Below are 16,360 nucleotides of genomic sequence, written 5' to 3'. Positions count from 1 at the left end.
AAAAAGCTCCTCGGCAATGCATCCGATGTGACGACATCGGCCGGAGCTACTTCTGGTGCCGACGCTTTGGTCTCCTCGGACTCCCAAGGGGACTCATACTATTATTTATCAAGAGTTGCTCTTCCATTGTTTCTATATACAGGATCGCCCGGCTGATAACACTACATGAAACTCAGATCAGCTGCACTCGTATTGTCAAACCACTCCCAGAGCATCATCTCATTCAGCGGGAAATTCTGATAATCCGGTAGTAGAGTCCCCGCTTCTCCCATTGGCAACGAGACACTATTCACAGCGTCGGCGATCTGATCTCCAGACATGGAGGAGAATTGTAGCGGGGGGGCTAGAGAATACTGAGTTGCAGGCGAAATGTTCGGCGGTGGTAAGTATTCTTGTGAAAAGGTGCGGGGGTCGGTGGTGTTATAATTTCTGCTTGCCTGGTACGGTTGCAGTGGTGGTTGCAGTTGTTGCTGCTGCTGTTGTGTATAATAACTGTCAGGTTGACCACGAGCTCGGGCAACAAGCTCATGTAAAAATCGACCGTATAGAACTGATGCGCCATTACGGTGACGTGGTGTAGCTCCAATTCTCTCCAAAACATCGGCGGTTTCTGTGATAAGATTCAAAACACTCGGTGCAAGCCGGTTATCATTCTGGTTTCTTTTCGCTAGCCCGAGACTCAGAGCCGAACAAGCAGCAAATGCGATCATAATCACAGTATTGTTGGGCATAGACTTGAGTCGCGACTCTCCCTGAATAGCCGTCCGCATAACGTTAAGAGCGGACGACAAGGCTTCGGACCGGAAAAAAGACCGGACTTCTGTCGGAGCTGTTGGGTGGTTCATGACACTGCTATATGTTGAAAGTCGCGTATGCGTGACCAGAATTTCGACGTATGGCGGTAGGGATTGTGCTATGAACATCAGCAAACTACCTTTTTTTCACTTCCTGATGTGTAACTTACAATCGCCTTCACTGATAGAAAGAGCCCACACGGCAAACCACGAGTCATAAAAGCTCTCAATCATCGATTCAATTCTGCTTTGTCAGATGGATCGCCCCAGTTTATACATTAATCAATAAGGCAACTTACGAGCGAGCAACATTAATTCCGTTTTCCCTTATGCGATAGTCGTCGCATGCACGTCGGACCTTGCGAAGAAGCTCATCCTACTAATAGTCAGCATGGAAGACAGCTCTCGAGAACATAGGAAGGACATACAAGATCTCTCCGCAGTGTAGCCATGGAGTTCATCTGTCCGTCCCGCGGGTCTGCGATATCCCTATCGGACAAGTGCCACTTATCACAATTTTCTAAAAGTGCCGTAACGGGTACTGAATAGCTCCGCCCACGAGCCAAACATACTCTATTTTGGTAAGATTATCCGCGTGATTACATCAAAACACGGAAGTGGAATGTAGACTTACCCCCTTTCGACAACAAATAGAGCGATCCAGGTCCTTTCTCTTCGACGAAGCAATCTGCGACCATACTCCGAGCTGGCTTCCACGTCTTCAAATCCGTCCATTGAAAGAGCTCTTCGGGCATCGATACAATCCCCTCTTGAAAATTGGCCTCCAGTCGATGTTCGCGGTAATGTTGCCACTTTATTCAACGATAAATCAAGTGCAATGCTTAGTGCCATAGCAATGTACAAGCAGGTATCATCATCCCCGAGTCTTTTACCTGGGGCCATCCAGGGGATGTTTGCCATGAATGCGAGCACAATCTCAACAGACCGATGGCGGCGAGCAATAACGTTTTGTGCTAGGACCTTCACGTGAGACAAGAGTCGCCTCGACAGTGCTTCTGTAGATGGAAGAAATGAGGCTGAGGCAGCCAAGATAGATGTGAATAAGAATGATGACTGGGCTCGTACAAAAGAAACCGTGTGAATAGCTGGATCAAAGCCCCAACGTGTATGTGATAGATGATCGTAGAAGCTGAGATTATGGATTAGCAAACTTAGAGGTAAAGTATTGGTAAGGTAGAGTTCATACAAAGCAAAAAGATTATTAGCATCCTCAAAAGTGATCAGGCCGATGTCTACAGGGTCAAGCTCTGGCCCGACATCTAGACTCGCCCTGATGGGTACAAAGAAAGAATCAACGGCCCGCGCGGAATGATTCGAATATACAGTCGTTCCGGGTGACGACAATGCAATGGGTGAACTTGAGGGTAGATTTCGGCCAATTGTAGGGGGCATCAGCTGCAAATCTGAAGCTCGAGCAAGCAGTTGTAGAGGGTTTTCAGCATCATCAAGTGCGGGCCCGTCATCCGTGTTAAGTGTTGTTGAATGAGGTTGCTGTGATTGGGTCAGGTCGGAAGGCGTTGAAATACTTTCAGAAGAATGGGGTTGATCTGCTTTTCGACTAGCAAGCTGTCTTTCCGCCTTCTCAAGTAAATCATGTAGATGGGAAACGATTTTTAAAGGATCTTCAAGTTGCTCCTCTGTGGTGGCATTCTTAGACTTCTTGATTGCCTGCTCAATCTGGTGCAAAGCCTTGTCGACTCCCTTCCGCTTGCTGTATACAATCAGTTTTCTGTCCGCAGGATAAGTTGGCTCGACTAACTTTTTGACCCCTTTCTGCCTCCCGAGTGGATGATTTGGGATGATACACTCCATCCGGAACTGCGTACATCGTTCACAGCGGATCTGATCCGGCGTACGATTACATTTTAGCTTCTTACTATGGCACAATATGCAGGCAGCTTGCTTAGTAACCCGGGGCCGTTCGGGTGGTGACTGAGATGTAGCGGATTGTGGATTATCCATATGGACTTGCTCAACCGGCAATAAACTGTCCTAAGCACATTTCTTAGGCACTCGGAATAGCTGATACAGCGCGCAAGAACACAGAGAGAGGGCTGTCCATTTCAATGGGAAAGAACCCGCTATATGCCGCGTAGGATTTTCGTCAATCGCGTGGTTAAGACTTGAGAGGCGAAGACGGTATTAGATGTACACCGGAAACCGGATCAATAATGCCAGCTAGCGTGCGCGGAGGAAGAGTGGAGTCTGGGGTTTTAGCAATTGCGTCTTGACAATGAAGAAAAAGGATCTCGACTTGGAGATGGAGAAGTTGCCGCTATACCCACCCAGCACGCTAATCCTGTTATGGACGGATTCCACGGCCATGGCCTCAGGCCCCCAACCTAGCGGTCAAACTCCAATAAGAAAACGACACAAATCCATACGACGATTCTGTAATTTCTATTGCTTTATGTCCCCAGTTCTGCTTAACCTTCGAACATTGAATTGCTCCGGTAAGGTACTACACAAAATTTCAGATAAGGACCGGTTGTTCAGTACCTCGATATATACACACTTTATACCGATGAGCATTTGCCAAAGCGGCAAGAATATACATATATACAAAATCTGCACGACTACCATTCAACCCCATTTAACTTTAGTGGTAGATGAAGCAACCGAAATCCTGCAGTTGTCTTATTGGGCAGTCGGCCTGCCCGGATATTCATCTGCAAGGACTGATGAAGTAGCCGAGGTGCAGCCAATTTGGCGTCCCGTTCTGTGCGCATAGCCACAAATTCCTGTTCTGTAACGCCATCTTTGATATGCGCGTTATTCTTCTTGTGGCCTTCTACGCTCACACAAGGTACCGGTTGGTCACGCCCATCTGGAGGATAATCGTGTCCTGTCCATATCTTCACGTTATCTGGTAATTGGAGGAGCTTTTGCCCGGAATTGAAAAGATTAGTGGCGCTACCGCCTGGGAAGTCACATCGGGCGGTGCCAATGTCAACATGGAACAGTGAATCACCACAAAATACGTTATCTGAGGTTAGGGTTATTAGCCAAATTGCACACATCAAGAGCATACTCGATATATGACTTACCTCCAATCTTATAACCCAAATGGTCCGGAGTGTGACCAGGAAGGTGTATGGCTTGGGCTGTCACTTCGCCGATCTTGAAAACTTCATCATCATCGAATAGGATGTCGTAGACATTCTGGTATTCCTCTAGTGGGACACCGTATCTCTGGGCGAATAATTCTTGCACTTGTCCAATCCGCTTTCCAATTCCAATGAGCGGCTTGTAGCCCATATCACGGGCTATACGACTCTGTAAGTAAGAGGCTGCAGTGATATGGTCTGCATGAGCGTGTGTTTCGAGGATCATTTCGATCTTATAATTGTTTTTCTTAGCGAGCGAGATCAAGTTGTCTGCTGAATGCGTTTCGATGGTTTGTGTGGCTGGATCGTAATCCAACACTGGGTCGATGATGATGGCCTTCAATGTCGATGGGTCGGCAACAATATACTGCCACGTCCCCGTGTTACTCTCGAACACGTCATGGATGGTCGGTTCGCCCCCTTCGTTAGATGGCCGAGCACTGTATGATCGTTGCATCTGCATGGTCTTCTGAGGGACTATGCTACTAGGGAGGGCGGATGTTCTTTGAACGTATTGACGTGAACACTTTGTCCCCTGGGACCTTGACGGTCTTGCTAAGGGCCTCGTCTGAGGTATTGCACTTGCCACGCAGTAATTCCGTGCAAGAGAAAGGGTCTTGAGCCGGGGACCGGCGACCTTGTCAAGGTGATAGCGTAGTTGATTAGTCGACAGCCGGATAGACATTTTGAGGGTGCAAAATAGACGATCTCATTCTGATAGTGGAAAGATAAAGAGAGACTTTATACTGCGCCTGTATAGCTCAAGCTTGCCATTCATCCCAATCGTAGACTTCTCGGGCGTGTTGAAATGACATAAACATAAGATCGTTGTCGGCGACCCGCAGACCCGCTTGCCGAAAAGGTCGGCGTGTGGTGGGATCCACTAAGCTGCCATATTGTATTGGTATTGGTGAACACGCAAATCATCTTGGCTGGATATGGCTAGCCTTATCAGCGAGTCGGCCGAATCGGGTCGCTCAATCAGCCCACACACCCGAATACGGTTAGTGGCTCGCCCGAGTCGGCCGATTCGGAAATGGCGGACTGCCAATGACTGCAGGTCTTGGCGGTCACATGTCCTACCTTAAACCACCACAGAGCCAATTAGACAGCTGATGTATTGTGTGATCGGATAGGGCAGGAACGGAGGGGAAGTCCGGACATGCCAGAAAAAGAGAAGGCGCGGCCCCACATATAAAAGTGCAAGCAGGGGAAGGAGCTCGAGTGCCGACTGAGTATAAATCTCTTCTCTTTCCTCCTTCGCTTCTTGTCGTTCGTCGCGCCTCTCCGCTCTACCTCCTTGCGTACATTCACCACTCTCTCAGCTCAAAATGTTTACACACCGCACGGCGACCGCCGCCACAAAAGCGATCCCCTCGATTCGAAACTTCGCAACAGCGTCGCCCGCCGCAACTGCTCGTAATCACAAAGTTGTCGTCGTTGGTGGTGGCTCTGCCGGTTTGACCATCAGCCATCAGCTTCTGCGACATGGCAAGTTTTCCCAAGACGATATCGCTGTTGTGGATCCGGCGACATGGCATCATTACCAGCCAGGGTGGACTCTAGTTGGAGGAGGTTTGAAGACAAAGGAAGAGCTCCGAAGACCAATGAACAGCCTGTTGGATCCCAAGCTGAAGTTCTACAACGATGGAGTCGCCTCTTTCGCGCCCGAAGATAACTCAGTCACACTAAGCAATGGCGGCAAACTCAACTACGATCACCTTGTCGTCGTGCCTGGTATCACCATCAACTATGATAGCATCAAGGGCTTACCGGAAGCTCTTGCAGATCCAGACGCTCTAGTATCATCTATTTATGGCTACGAAACCTGCGATAAAGTTTTTCGTACCGTGAAAAAACTACAGGGAGGAGACGCCATTTTCACACAACCCTTGGGTATCGTCAAATGTGCGGGCGCTCCGCAAAAAGCCATGTGGTTAGCATTGGATCATTGGAAAAGAGCTGGCCTCTACAATCCTCAAAATACAGCTGCTTCACCGATAAAAATAAGTTTCGCTACCAGTCTTCCTGGTATGTTTGGTGTTCCGAAATACAGCGCCAAACTTGACGAGCTGCGTAAGCAGCGGGGCGTCGAGGGCTTGTTCCAACACGATCTTGTCGCCATCGAGGGTAACACCGCTGTCTTCAACCGTCTGGACACCAAAGACCAAGTCAAAAGACACTTCGATTTCTTGCATGTCGTTCCAAAGATGGGTCCCCACGCGTTTGTCAAGAACAGCCCTTTGGCGGACCAGGCTGGATGTGTGGACGTCAATCAAGCGTCTTTGCGCCACAACAAGTACTCTAACGTCTGGTCCGCAGGTGACGCTTCGAGTCTTCCCACCTCGAAGACTGCTGCAGCCATCACTTCCCAAGCACCTATTCTCGTTCAAAACTTATTATCAGTTATGGATGGCAAAGAGCCAGTGGCAACATATGACGGTTACACCTCGTGCCCGTTGCTGACTCAGTACGGAAAAGTACTCCTCGCCGAATTCAAGTATGGTGGAGAACCGAAAGAAACTTTCGGACGCCTATTCGGCATTGATCAGGCAGAGCCTCGCCGTGCGTTCTATTACATGAAGAAGGACTTTTTCCCTTGGGTATATTACAAGTCAATGGTGAAGGGAACGTGGGCTGGACCCAAAGGCTTTATTAACTAGACTAGACCCTTTTTTTTCTTTTTCAGAATATGTACATATATTTGAAGATCATGCAGGTGTAATTAATTGACATGAATCAAAAAATACCCATCATTCAGCATTCACTCGCTTGCTTTCTACATTGAGGATCAAGTGCTGGCGTAAGTTGATTGACTCGGTAAGTGTCAGCGACTTCTATTAAGCATGAATAGCGCGAGCGTGTGAATGATGATGACCGCCATGCTTGTGCTCATGACCTAAGTGATGACTCGCTTTTCGCTTCTGTCGAGCGATGCTGTCATCCTGAGGAACTCGCATCTCATCGTCCTCATCCACGTTAATCACATCTACGTCGGGCCAGTCCTCCCAACCGTCTTCCCATAAATCATTCAATGCCTCCTCCTTTTGCACCGGTGTCAGTTTCGGGTTTTTCATGATCCTCTCCCACTGCCACATTTCCTTGTCATTCAAGAGGCACTGATCCAAGGCATCCGATATCCGGCCAGCATCGATTCCCTCCCCAATAAAAACAATTTCCTGTCTGCGATCTCCCCACTGACCTGAGAAATCTCGCTCGATCGACGCAATAATGTCTTTATCACTGGGCCACATCTCACGGGGAAGCTCCGAAAACCAGACTCCGCCACAACTCATGGTCAAGATACCGCCTGCCTGACTCCATTCACCAAATTGTAGACTTCGAGTTGCAAGCCAAAAGAATCCCTTGGATCGGAGTACAGGGCCAAAAGCTGCGTGCAATCTTTTGTTTTCTAGAATTACTGATGGTTCGAGTTGCTCAAAATCAGCGATCTTATTGGTCTCCTCTTCTTCTTCAGCTTCGCTCATTTCCTGGTCGTCATCTTCTTCTCCGTCGACGGTGTCGGCCTCCTCGGTTTCGCGTCCCTGAAGAATGATGAACTTGTCCTGAAGGAGCGCAAAGAGCCGACGGGAATGAAATGGCCGCCTTGCCGAATAAACGAAATTGTTGATGTCGTATCTGAGCCAAGTCATCAGTAACTTCAGTTCTTCTCAGAAAAGTCCTCGGTGAAGAATAAATGCTTACTCAAGAGTTTCCGGCTTTGGTGCCAGTCTCTTCTTGCCATCCGCAGTATTCATCGTCGTCATCTCGTGCAGACTTCTCAGCCATCCTGCACCGGACGCGGCCTTGACAAAGTCAAATTTACCGGTCTGCACAATATCTGCAACATTCACTCTCGAGTAATTCGTCTCGATGACTTTGGCGTCAGGATTGAGCAACTTGACAAGTTCCCGAATTCTTCGACGCACTTGTTCATCAACACTACCAATCTTGTTCACTATAAGTACGTCCGCAAACTCAATCTGATCAACCATCAAGTCCGAGATGGTTCTCTCGTCTTCTGGCGCAACCTCGTCAGAACCGTATCGGTCGGATAAGAATTCGGCGGTATGGAAGTTAGAGAAAAGATTGAAAGCGTCAATAACTGTAACTGTTGTATCGAGTTTGGCGAGTTTCTGAAGTCCTCCTAGTTCAGCACTTGAACACGAATCTTGGTCAGCAGACGCAAGTTGATTGGGACGGACCAGATATCTGGATTGAACATACACTTCCTCGAGAATTTTCCTTTCTTCCTGACTGGTACTATCCATCTGCTCGGGATCAAGCTCCATCATAGCAGCGCTAAATTCCGACGTAAATGTCTCCGCTACTTGCATCGGCTCACTAATTCCTGTGCTCTCAATGATGACATAATCCACCATGCCTGGTGAGCGAGCCAAATGTGCAAGTTCAGCGAGTAAATCACCTCGAAGAGTGCAGCATATGCAGCCATTTTGTAGCTGGATCAGCTTCTCCTGAGTCTGGGAGACTTTGTGGTGTGAGATAAGTGCAGCGTCGATATTAAGGCTATCGCGGTCAGAAATTGTCTTGGAGTTCACACGTTCGGTGAAAATTAGTAAATGAAGGGGTATAATGCTCGACTACTCACGAAGCCATATCATTCACTATCACGGCAATTTTGAGGCCGTGATCGGTGGATTTGAGTATATACTCAAGGAGGGTAGTCTTACCACTTCCCTAGAGTCACATTATTTTAGAGATCTCGTGAGAAACAAGAAAATTCTGGGTACGTACTAGGAACCCTGACAGGAGGGTGACTGGAAGAGTTTTGATGTCGTTGTTCTTCTCCATTTCTGCTAACATTGGAAGGTTTCTGGACTACTCGTGCGTTGTAAAGAGATATTATTCCATACAGTTATTGAGATAGCAAGATGTAGGAGAAGAAGAATTTAAATCGCACAAAACATCATTCTTTGGATAGAAAACTCCTAAGCGAGCTCGCAAGGTCCTAAATTTCATATAGAGCCGAACATCGATGTTAGTAAATTGCCTTAATGGCACGATGATGCTCAGACTCTTATAAAGAACGAGCATTTCTGACAAACTTCGATGATCCTATTGGTTCTGTCATGATTAGTTTGAAGACTACGCTGGAATGCTTGCTTGCAAGGTACTTGTATGAAATTTCCCTTTCGGGAAGGTTGAGAGAAGAGTTAGGGCTTTGCGATGGCCTGTCCGGTCACCAAGGTACATGTTAGATTATTAAGAACAGTGAAATTCCGCCACCAGATATTAAAGTTCGAGAACTTCAGCATAATATGCTAAAAATGCTAGTTAACCACATCAACGACACCGAGCCTACGACCGGTGGATATGAACAGTGCATCAACATCATGAATCCCGAAGATTGATTGGTATCACCGTATCACACAAAAACCTCGGCAGTTATTACTGGTACTGTGCGCACTTTATATTTAAGATTTCTCGATTTCCATACAGCTTGGCAATTATCCAATCAGAACGTCCGATAATTCGAGTTACAAAGTGGCCAATCGTAAAACTCTCCGATATCAGCAAAACATCGCAGACCTCCGACCGACCGGCGTCTTCCGCCGAGAAATGATACACTTTTATCGTGTATAAAATCCATGGATGATTCCACCATCTGCTTCTTTTTCGTGTCTCGCGGATCAATTTACGAGGAATCTCGAAACATTCAAGCTCGAAGTTCCAAACGACTATAATATTCGCCGTATCATAAACATGGCTGTTACTGCAACTGTCAAACCTTTGCCGACGCCCAAAGGATCCTCCGTTGACTTCGGATCCATCATCACTGGAGTTGATCTCGAGAACCTCTCGGGTAAGTAAGATAAAACACTCAGTCTAGAATGAAAGGAGTACACTATAAAAGCGCGCTGTGAATGTTATGGGAGCACTCCGGGGATCGGTAACCTCCTAGGGTAAGTGGCAAGACTACCTTTGCGTTGCCAAATGCGATAAATCCACAGGAGTGAACGAAACTAACCTCCGTTCTCTGCACAGATGAGGATTTTCAGTTGATTCATGATACGCTATACAAAACTAGCGTTGTTGTCATCAAGTCCAAACCCGATGTTTCCGCTAAAGCACAATACGAGCTCACTCGTCGCTTTGATCCTTCGTCAACTGCATACGGTCATGGTAAGACACTGGATGCCAAGCGTAGCATCCTACATCCCGACCTCAAGACAGTTCCACATCAACCGCAAGTGCAGGTGATTGGAAATGGGTTCGTCAAGGAGTACGAAAGCCTAAAAGATATCACTTTGCGCCACCCTCATCATCGTACGTTCCATCGTGAAGTCATTCCCGACGAAGACGATCTTGATTATACGCGATTTTATCGCTGGCACATTGATGCGGCTCTCTATGATCTGGACCCGCCGTTCGTGACAACTTTGCTGGCTGTGTCTTTGCCATCTAAACGCCGACAAACTCTTCGGTACGACGATGGTACTGGAGATATTCTTGACGTCTCTTTGGGCACAACGGCATTCGTTAGTGGTTACCAGATGTATGAACGTCTGTCCGAAGAGGACAAGGAGTTTGTTCGCACTAGCAAGATTGAGTATGCGCCTCATCCGTATATCTGGATGAGCGGCACACGCTCTCTCCCAACCGGGTTGGGTCTCTACTCCGAAGGTCGAGAACTTGATGACTCAGAGTTGCCTCCATTTGACCCTAGCAAGATCAAGATCTTCCCGATGCTGTGGAAGAACCCGGTGACGGGAAAACTGGCTCTTCAAATCCATCCGTCCGCGGTCAAGAAAATTCATTTAAAAGATGGCATTGTCATCGATAATCTTGAGAAAGTCCGTGACATTGTTTATCGTTTGCAGAGGCCCGGTATCAGTCCAGAGTACGTTTATGCACATGACTGGGAAGAAGGTGATATGGTATTGTTCAACAACCGAGGAGTACTACACTCTGTCGTTGGTGCTTTTGCTCCGGACGAGGTACGATTATTTCGGCAGTGCAATTTGTCTGCCAGTCAGCCTCCCGTAGGTCCTTGACTGGTATTCAGATTTAAATTCTACATTATGAGATCACGAAGTATAGAGTACTAGAAAGAATGAATTTTCTAATAGCACCGTTTATTCGCGCGTGACAAACATTCGCTCAAGTTCCGTAAAAGTCTTCTAGTATATTCAAATAGCTTATTTCCTAGGTTGGAAAGATTTATATTCTGTTCCGGTAAATCCCTACTCGGGGTCTCGATATACAACCAATACAACCAATACAAACAAAGAACTTCGAACTATACTTCGGAATGACCTACTGGCTGCGGTCAGCCAATGCCACAACCTTTAAACAAAGAAAACATGTGCTAGCAACTGCTTGGTGTTGCTCCAACGGCGCGATAAGGCTGTGCTGCAAGGCATAAATGCTTTCAGGCTTGGCTAGTCCATCATGCCGCACATTTTCAATTCAAAGTTTAATTTATTGACCATTGATATCATGCACACATCTCTTAAGTCATTGGGGACATTGAAGTTATTAGATCGTAGTCCCACCTCTAGAACGAAGGGTCGATATGTCGATTATAAAAATCGCGCCATCTACCAGGCAACAAGGTATACCTACATCCAAGCTCTTCACTGTTGGTTTTCCCTAGCCTTGGGAAATTTGATTGGAGTCTATTAATGCAAATTACAAATCATTCAGCTGAGCTTCGTGATACCTATGAGTAACTCCGAAATGGCCAAATGAGTTCATGACTAGCTTCCCGTCGATTTTTGACCACTACGCGGCGAATCTTGCTCTTGTCAATCCGTCTACACTCGAGGCGCTGTCTAAGGAAAATACGGCGCTTAAGGATAGAGTTCGAGAAGTCAGTTATGAGTATGGATATGATGAAGAACCTGGAAGCCAATGAAAATATATAAGATCGATTTCAACATGCACTCTCGTACCTAGGTACCCCGTTTGCAGATATCGTCAGCTTTCTATATCGTGGTACCTTCTTGCAAACTTCAGAATCGGGGAGGTACTTGCTATATCTTTGGGGGTGCGCTAAGCTTTCGTGGAAAGTTAAAGCAAAGGTTGGAAGCTCATAAACTTCCTTTACACGACAAAAGCCGACAGCTGACGTCCCTAAGATGTGTCGTTGGAGTGAAATCCTTTACGCTTGTGGGCATATCAAGAGCATAGACCTTATAAGCAGATGTCACCCTCGTGCAACCTGTGCAATAGATACGCCAAACCCTCGGCAAATTGTCATCACCCAATTGTTGGATTACTACTGCGATGAGTGCACATATCCGTCACCGCCAAGTAGCGAGGATGGTAAGCGCTCTCTTTTTACTTTCTACGTGTCTTGAAGAAAAGTACTGATGTCGATAGGGCTTTCTTAATTCTACAAGACTGGAAAGAGCGAACTGGTATAATTATACGACTCGGATATTACCATGAAGTCAATACACATCTTGGGTGGATTATGTCTTGTTTCAATTCTGGGAGGGATAGATCTAGCGTTAATTTTTCCACTGCATGGGTTCAGTCATTGTTTTGATGTTCAATGTTTGTATTCGAAGATGGGCTGCTAGGTAGTATACCAAGTAACATTCCATGACGAGATACTCACTTATCCGCAATAGGCTCCCACAGCTCCCATTCTTCATTTAGATGTACACGATGATCAAAGTTCCCGTCGTCCAACTCATGGTGCGCAGGTAAAGCTCAAAGGCCAGAAGTGAGATCAAAGTCATTATCCCACAGTAGACCTTCCGCAACTACCATGTTAAAAATGTCATTGTTTATGTTTTCGGGCTGGGTTTGCATTGGTATCGAGTTGACTGGTTCTGTTACAGAGCCTTGCCTCTCAATCGTGTGCCGGATAGAAAGGGCTTTATCTCTGAGCTTGCGAAGAACATTTTATTTCTGATTTAGCCCTGGAAAGCTTGGAAGTTCTTCTAATTCGAAAGATCTCTCAACTATACTCCATACCTTGTCAGTGTTTTGCGACTCTGGCCAAACACACAGATGCCAGAGAACATGAGTAAGGGCACTGTATTGGGCAAATGAGCTGGCAAGCCATTGGAAATTTCGTAAAAGATCATCTGTCTTCAACATGATGTTTTTTTCCAAAACTTCAATAGCATACATTAGAGATTCGTCGCACGCGAGCTCAGAAGACTTCTCCACTGACTTGCCTCTAAGATATTGCTGGCGGGCCATGACTTCCATTTTAGCGAGTTGCATTCTTCCTAACAGAAGAGCATACCTTTGTATAGGTATGTTAATGTCAAGGTACTGGAAATATTGTTCTTCCATTCTTGCTTTGAAGTCTTGCAAAATTTGCTTCAAGTGAGCCACTTTCTCGTCGCCATTTTGCCCTCGGCTCATGATGTGATGGATCTCTTGCGTAGTCACATTTGACTCGGCCAATATCAGAGAAAGAGACATTTCGGTCGCTCCCTTTTTTGGTTGTGGGGGGTCTTTCATGCAAGCAATCAAATCTGCGTCATCTATGTTAAGAGGAAGCTTAGTGTCGCAGAGTGTCCCCAAACCACCGATGATAATCCCGTGATCCTCTGCAACACGACCATCGAGGCCTGAAACGTGCCACCATAGCCGACGACGAATCTCACAATCTAAAGGGGGAAGATTGAAATGTTCACCATCCCGGTGAAGCCCGATAGACTGTGATGCTCGAACCAAAAGGCCGTTCAATGCCCAACCGGAACGACCGCTGTTATGGTTCCGGCGACACGTCTACAAATGTCAGAGACATCGAGCCCTTAAAATAGAGCAGGATTGCGTGGAAAAAACTGACCAAATACATTGACATGGCCTGTACAGAAGCTATGGTTGGCGAATCCAAAAAGCCTGCGTTATGGAGGCTTAACTCAAGGCCGTATTGAAAATTATTGAGCGCTGCTTGGTGACACTGGCCTAGAATAAGAGCGGCTTCTGAACTGTCTATGCTTGTCACTGCTGCAAAGTATATTGAGAAGAGCAGAGCACTAAAATCTGCGGATACTTGGGCAGGGCTGTTTATTGCAGCAAAGAAGGCAGGCTGTATAGTTGGAATGTGAAGTAACTTCAAGACGGGGTTGACATTGTTCAACCACACGTGCCACAAGCGTGTAGCCTGCCATCGTGATGGGTAGAGAGTGGATAGGTCTGTTGTGACAATGCAGGGGATTGAAATGAGGCCCCTGAATCCAAGGGTAGGTGCACGCGGTTCTAAGGTGCCCACACTACCCGGAGTGTCAATTGCCGATTGAAGTTCAGTTTCCTAGCCCTTGCCTTTTAGATGATCTTGAAATAAGCAGTCTTCAAAGAGAGTGACATACCTTTTCTAATACTTGCGATAATAGGCCCTCATTTATATATCGAGTGGATGCACCATCCTTTAGAAGAAATCCCCGATTCGAATCCAGTGATTGTCCTTCCGACACATTCTGAGTCTTTTGGTTTCCGGTTGGAATGGCTGGGGAAAGTTCCTGAGACGATCTTGTAACGTCAAGGTGGTCATCATGCTCGTCGATTCGAGGTACGAGTTGTGACTGTTGCTCTCTTTTAGAACGGCGTCTACCCTTCTCTGGGCCAGGATATTGACATTGCGCATTGGCCTTGGTGCAAGTAGAGCATGGGGTCTTTCTATCGCAGCGAATTTTACGCTCGTGACATCGGATGCATGATCGCTCCACATTGTAGCGCCTGAGCACTGGTTTCCGGGAATTGAATGAGTCAATATCTCTAGGAACAGCCGCCATGCCTGCGTGTATTCAAGTTTGATATGCTATTCCGTACAAGAAGCTGATCTGTAGAGGTTGCAGTCAAATATCGTCTGTTTCGGCAATCCGGTGGCTCGGTTGTTCGGCCATTCGGTGTTTAGAAGAGAAGGATTTGTCAGATTGAAGTCTCAGGTAAAGTGCATTACCTAATAATTGGGCTAACCCAGCACCAGCCAAGACGGCAATTCAATCATAACATCCACATACATAGTACTTTTTGCTCGGCCTCATACCTACATCTTTTGCGGACGACGCAGCTAACCTGGCGATCTCTTCATCTCTTGTCACTAACTGCGAAGTCTTATCAGACTCACTTCAAGAGGCTCTGAACTGGGGCGCTGCGGAGGGTATTATATTTGCACCAGATAAATACGAACTTCTTCACTTCTCCCGACATAAAGCAGACCAGGATCCAACCTGCACACCTATGGTAAAAGCTGGATCAATTACAGTCTCAAAAAACACTAAGCGGCCATATCTTCGTTGGCTAGGAATTCTCTATGATAAAAAGCTAACCTTCAAATAGCATGTTAGCGAAACAGCATCCAAAGCCCTTACTGTGGCTAACGCCCTTCGCTCCCTAGGGAACACTATTCGAGGAGTTAAACCTCATTTACTATAGCAGGCTGTATCAGCCTGTGTACTTCATAAGGTATACTATGGCGCTGAAACCTGGTGGCCAGGCCGTACTCGCCCTGGGCCTTTCCAGATTTCAAATCGAGTTGGAGAACATCTCAAGAAACTAATCACAGTATACTCCAAAGACGCGCAGAACAGGTTGCCAGTAATGGCCGACAAATCAGCCGATTTGCACGCCGTGTGTTTGCCCTCCCCAACTCCGAACAGATAAACTCTCTCCAATACGCTCCCTGGCACCCTCGTGAGTCGCGTGAGAATGCCCAAGCTCGAATAGGAGCTCCTATGGAACGCACTAAGGAACAGGCGGCGGCTAATTTCTTGGATTTCCAACGCACCATCCCTGGCTCTAATATCAGTCTTTTCAGATGGATCTAGGCTAATAAATGGACATGCTGGCGGTGGCTATGTCGGATTTCAAGCACACCATCAGTTTCTCCGCTCCTTGCTCTCATATGGACATGGGAAAGAAGTCTTTGATACAGAAGTAGAAGCTACTCTATCTGGTGCTCAAGCAGCAATAGCATACCCAACAGCTCGATTTGCTACCAACCTATGGATCTGCCTTGACAACCTAGAAGTTACCATACACCTTCTATCTCCCTCTACAGGATCTTCCCAAGAAGTCTTTGAATTCTTTCGCACCCTTGCAGCCGCCTGGCCACTCCGTGAAAGGCTTCCTCACACCAAAAGTGGATCTATCCAAATCCGATGGGTCCCTGGACACGCGGAAATCCCTAAGAATGAAGCGGCTGATCTCGCTGCCAAAGAAGGAGCCGCCTCTATCTCTCCCTCTCCACACAAGTCCTCATATGCCTCGCTAAAGAGATACGCCAAGACTCAATCTCTCTCCACTGCTCAAACACGGTGGCAGTCTGTGGCACCACAGACATATCAAGACCTAGAAATAACTACATCTCCTAAGTGCCCTGAAGAGCTTCAACTTAACTGACTTAACCTTGGCCGTATTATTGCAGCCCGTACTGGTCATGGAGACTTTGCGGACTACCACGAACGCTTTAACCATGATGATGCTTATCTTCTCTGTCGGTGCGGA

General features: G+C 46.9%; 8 protein-coding genes across 8 annotated transcripts, besides 1 other annotated feature; 4 read left to right on the top strand and 4 right to left on the bottom strand.

The window, feature by feature from the left end:
- Positions 1–82: 82 nt before the first annotated feature.
- On the bottom strand, positions 83–2,643 carry TSTA_002270 (uncharacterized protein; the record flags this gene model as incomplete). Its single annotated transcript, XM_002487769.1, has 7 exons — positions 83–913; positions 965–1,038; positions 1,094–1,170; positions 1,223–1,367; positions 1,429–1,944; positions 2,002–2,522; positions 2,575–2,643. The coding sequence occupies 7 exons, from the start codon at positions 2,641–2,643 to the stop codon at positions 162–164; spliced, it is 2,154 nt and encodes a 717-aa protein (XP_002487814.1). The 3' UTR covers positions 83–161.
- A 594-nt stretch (positions 2,644–3,237) lies between these two features.
- On the bottom strand, positions 3,238–4,709 carry TSTA_002260 (metallo-beta-lactamase domain protein, putative). Its single transcript, XM_002487768.1, has 2 exons — positions 3,863–4,709; positions 3,238–3,801 (listed from the first exon to the last, which is right to left on the bottom strand). The coding sequence occupies exons 1-2, from the start codon at positions 4,605–4,607 to the stop codon at positions 3,392–3,394; spliced, it is 1,155 nt and encodes a 384-aa protein (XP_002487813.1). The 5' UTR covers positions 4,608–4,709; the 3' UTR covers positions 3,238–3,391.
- A 151-nt stretch (positions 4,710–4,860) lies between these two features.
- TSTA_002250 (uncharacterized protein) lies at positions 4,861–6,585 on the top strand (the record flags this gene model as incomplete). Its single annotated transcript, XM_002487767.1, has 3 exons — positions 4,861–4,925; positions 5,059–5,194; positions 5,248–6,585. The coding sequence occupies 3 exons, from the start codon at positions 4,861–4,863 to the stop codon at positions 6,583–6,585; spliced, it is 1,539 nt and encodes a 512-aa protein (XP_002487812.1).
- A 177-nt stretch (positions 6,586–6,762) lies between these two features.
- Positions 6,763–8,734, bottom strand: TSTA_002240 (CobW domain protein; the record flags this gene model as incomplete). The annotated part of the gene is made up of 5 exons (XM_002487766.1): positions 6,763–7,561; positions 7,628–8,080; positions 8,150–8,449; positions 8,532–8,620; positions 8,678–8,734. 5 exons carry the CDS (start codon positions 8,732–8,734, stop codon positions 6,763–6,765), a joined length of 1,698 nt encoding a protein of 565 aa, XP_002487811.1.
- Positions 8,735–9,561: 827 nt separating this feature from the next.
- On the top strand, positions 9,562–11,030 carry TSTA_002230 (uncharacterized protein). Its single transcript, XM_002487765.1, has 2 exons — positions 9,562–9,746; positions 9,929–11,030. Exons 1-2 carry the CDS (start codon positions 9,647–9,649, stop codon positions 10,936–10,938), a joined length of 1,110 nt encoding a protein of 369 aa, XP_002487810.1. The 5' UTR covers positions 9,562–9,646; the 3' UTR covers positions 10,939–11,030.
- A 1,769-nt stretch (positions 11,031–12,799) lies between these two features.
- Positions 12,800–14,646, bottom strand: TSTA_002220 (C6 transcription factor, putative; the record flags this gene model as incomplete). Its single annotated transcript, XM_002487764.1, has 3 exons — positions 12,800–13,639; positions 13,701–14,165; positions 14,224–14,646. 3 exons carry the CDS (start codon positions 14,644–14,646, stop codon positions 12,800–12,802), a joined length of 1,728 nt encoding a protein of 575 aa, XP_002487809.1.
- A 244-nt stretch (positions 14,647–14,890) lies between these two features.
- Positions 14,891–16,360: part of a mobile genetic element that runs on past the window's edge.
- Positions 15,327–15,681, top strand: TSTA_002210 (uncharacterized protein; the record flags this gene model as incomplete). The annotated part of the gene is made up of 2 exons (XM_002487763.1): positions 15,327–15,388; positions 15,420–15,681. The coding sequence occupies 2 exons, from the start codon at positions 15,327–15,329 to the stop codon at positions 15,679–15,681; spliced, it is 324 nt and encodes a 107-aa protein (XP_002487808.1).
- TSTA_002200 (uncharacterized protein) lies at positions 15,690–16,298 on the top strand (the record flags this gene model as incomplete). The annotated part of the gene is made up of 2 exons (XM_002487762.1): positions 15,690–15,735; positions 15,915–16,298. The coding sequence occupies 2 exons, from the start codon at positions 15,690–15,692 to the stop codon at positions 16,253–16,255; spliced, it is 387 nt and encodes a 128-aa protein (XP_002487807.1). The 3' UTR covers positions 16,256–16,298.

The sequence above is a fragment of the Talaromyces stipitatus genome, genomic scaffold, assembly GCF_000003125.1.
Source record: "Talaromyces stipitatus ATCC 10500 scf_1105507295517 genomic scaffold, whole genome shotgun sequence".
NCBI lineage: Eukaryota > Fungi > Ascomycota > Eurotiomycetes > Eurotiales > Trichocomaceae > Talaromyces > Talaromyces stipitatus.
This window is presented reverse-complemented; position numbering and strand designations above follow the sequence as displayed.

Coding starts and splice junctions, on each gene's coding strand:
- TSTA_002260 (XM_002487768.1), bottom strand. CDS start 4,607: ATGTCTATCCGGCTGTCGACTAATCAACTACGCTATCACCTTGACAAG. Junction 3,802..3,862: donor TTTGGGTTATAAGATTGGAG/GTAAGTCATATA, acceptor CCCTAACCTCAG/ATAACGTATTTTGTGGTGAT.
- TSTA_002230 (XM_002487765.1), top strand. CDS start 9,647: ATGGCTGTTACTGCAACTGTCAAACCTTTGCCGACGCCCAAAGGATCC. Junction 9,747..9,928: donor TGATCTCGAGAACCTCTCGG/GTAAGTAAGATA, acceptor TTCTCTGCACAG/ATGAGGATTTTCAGTTGATT.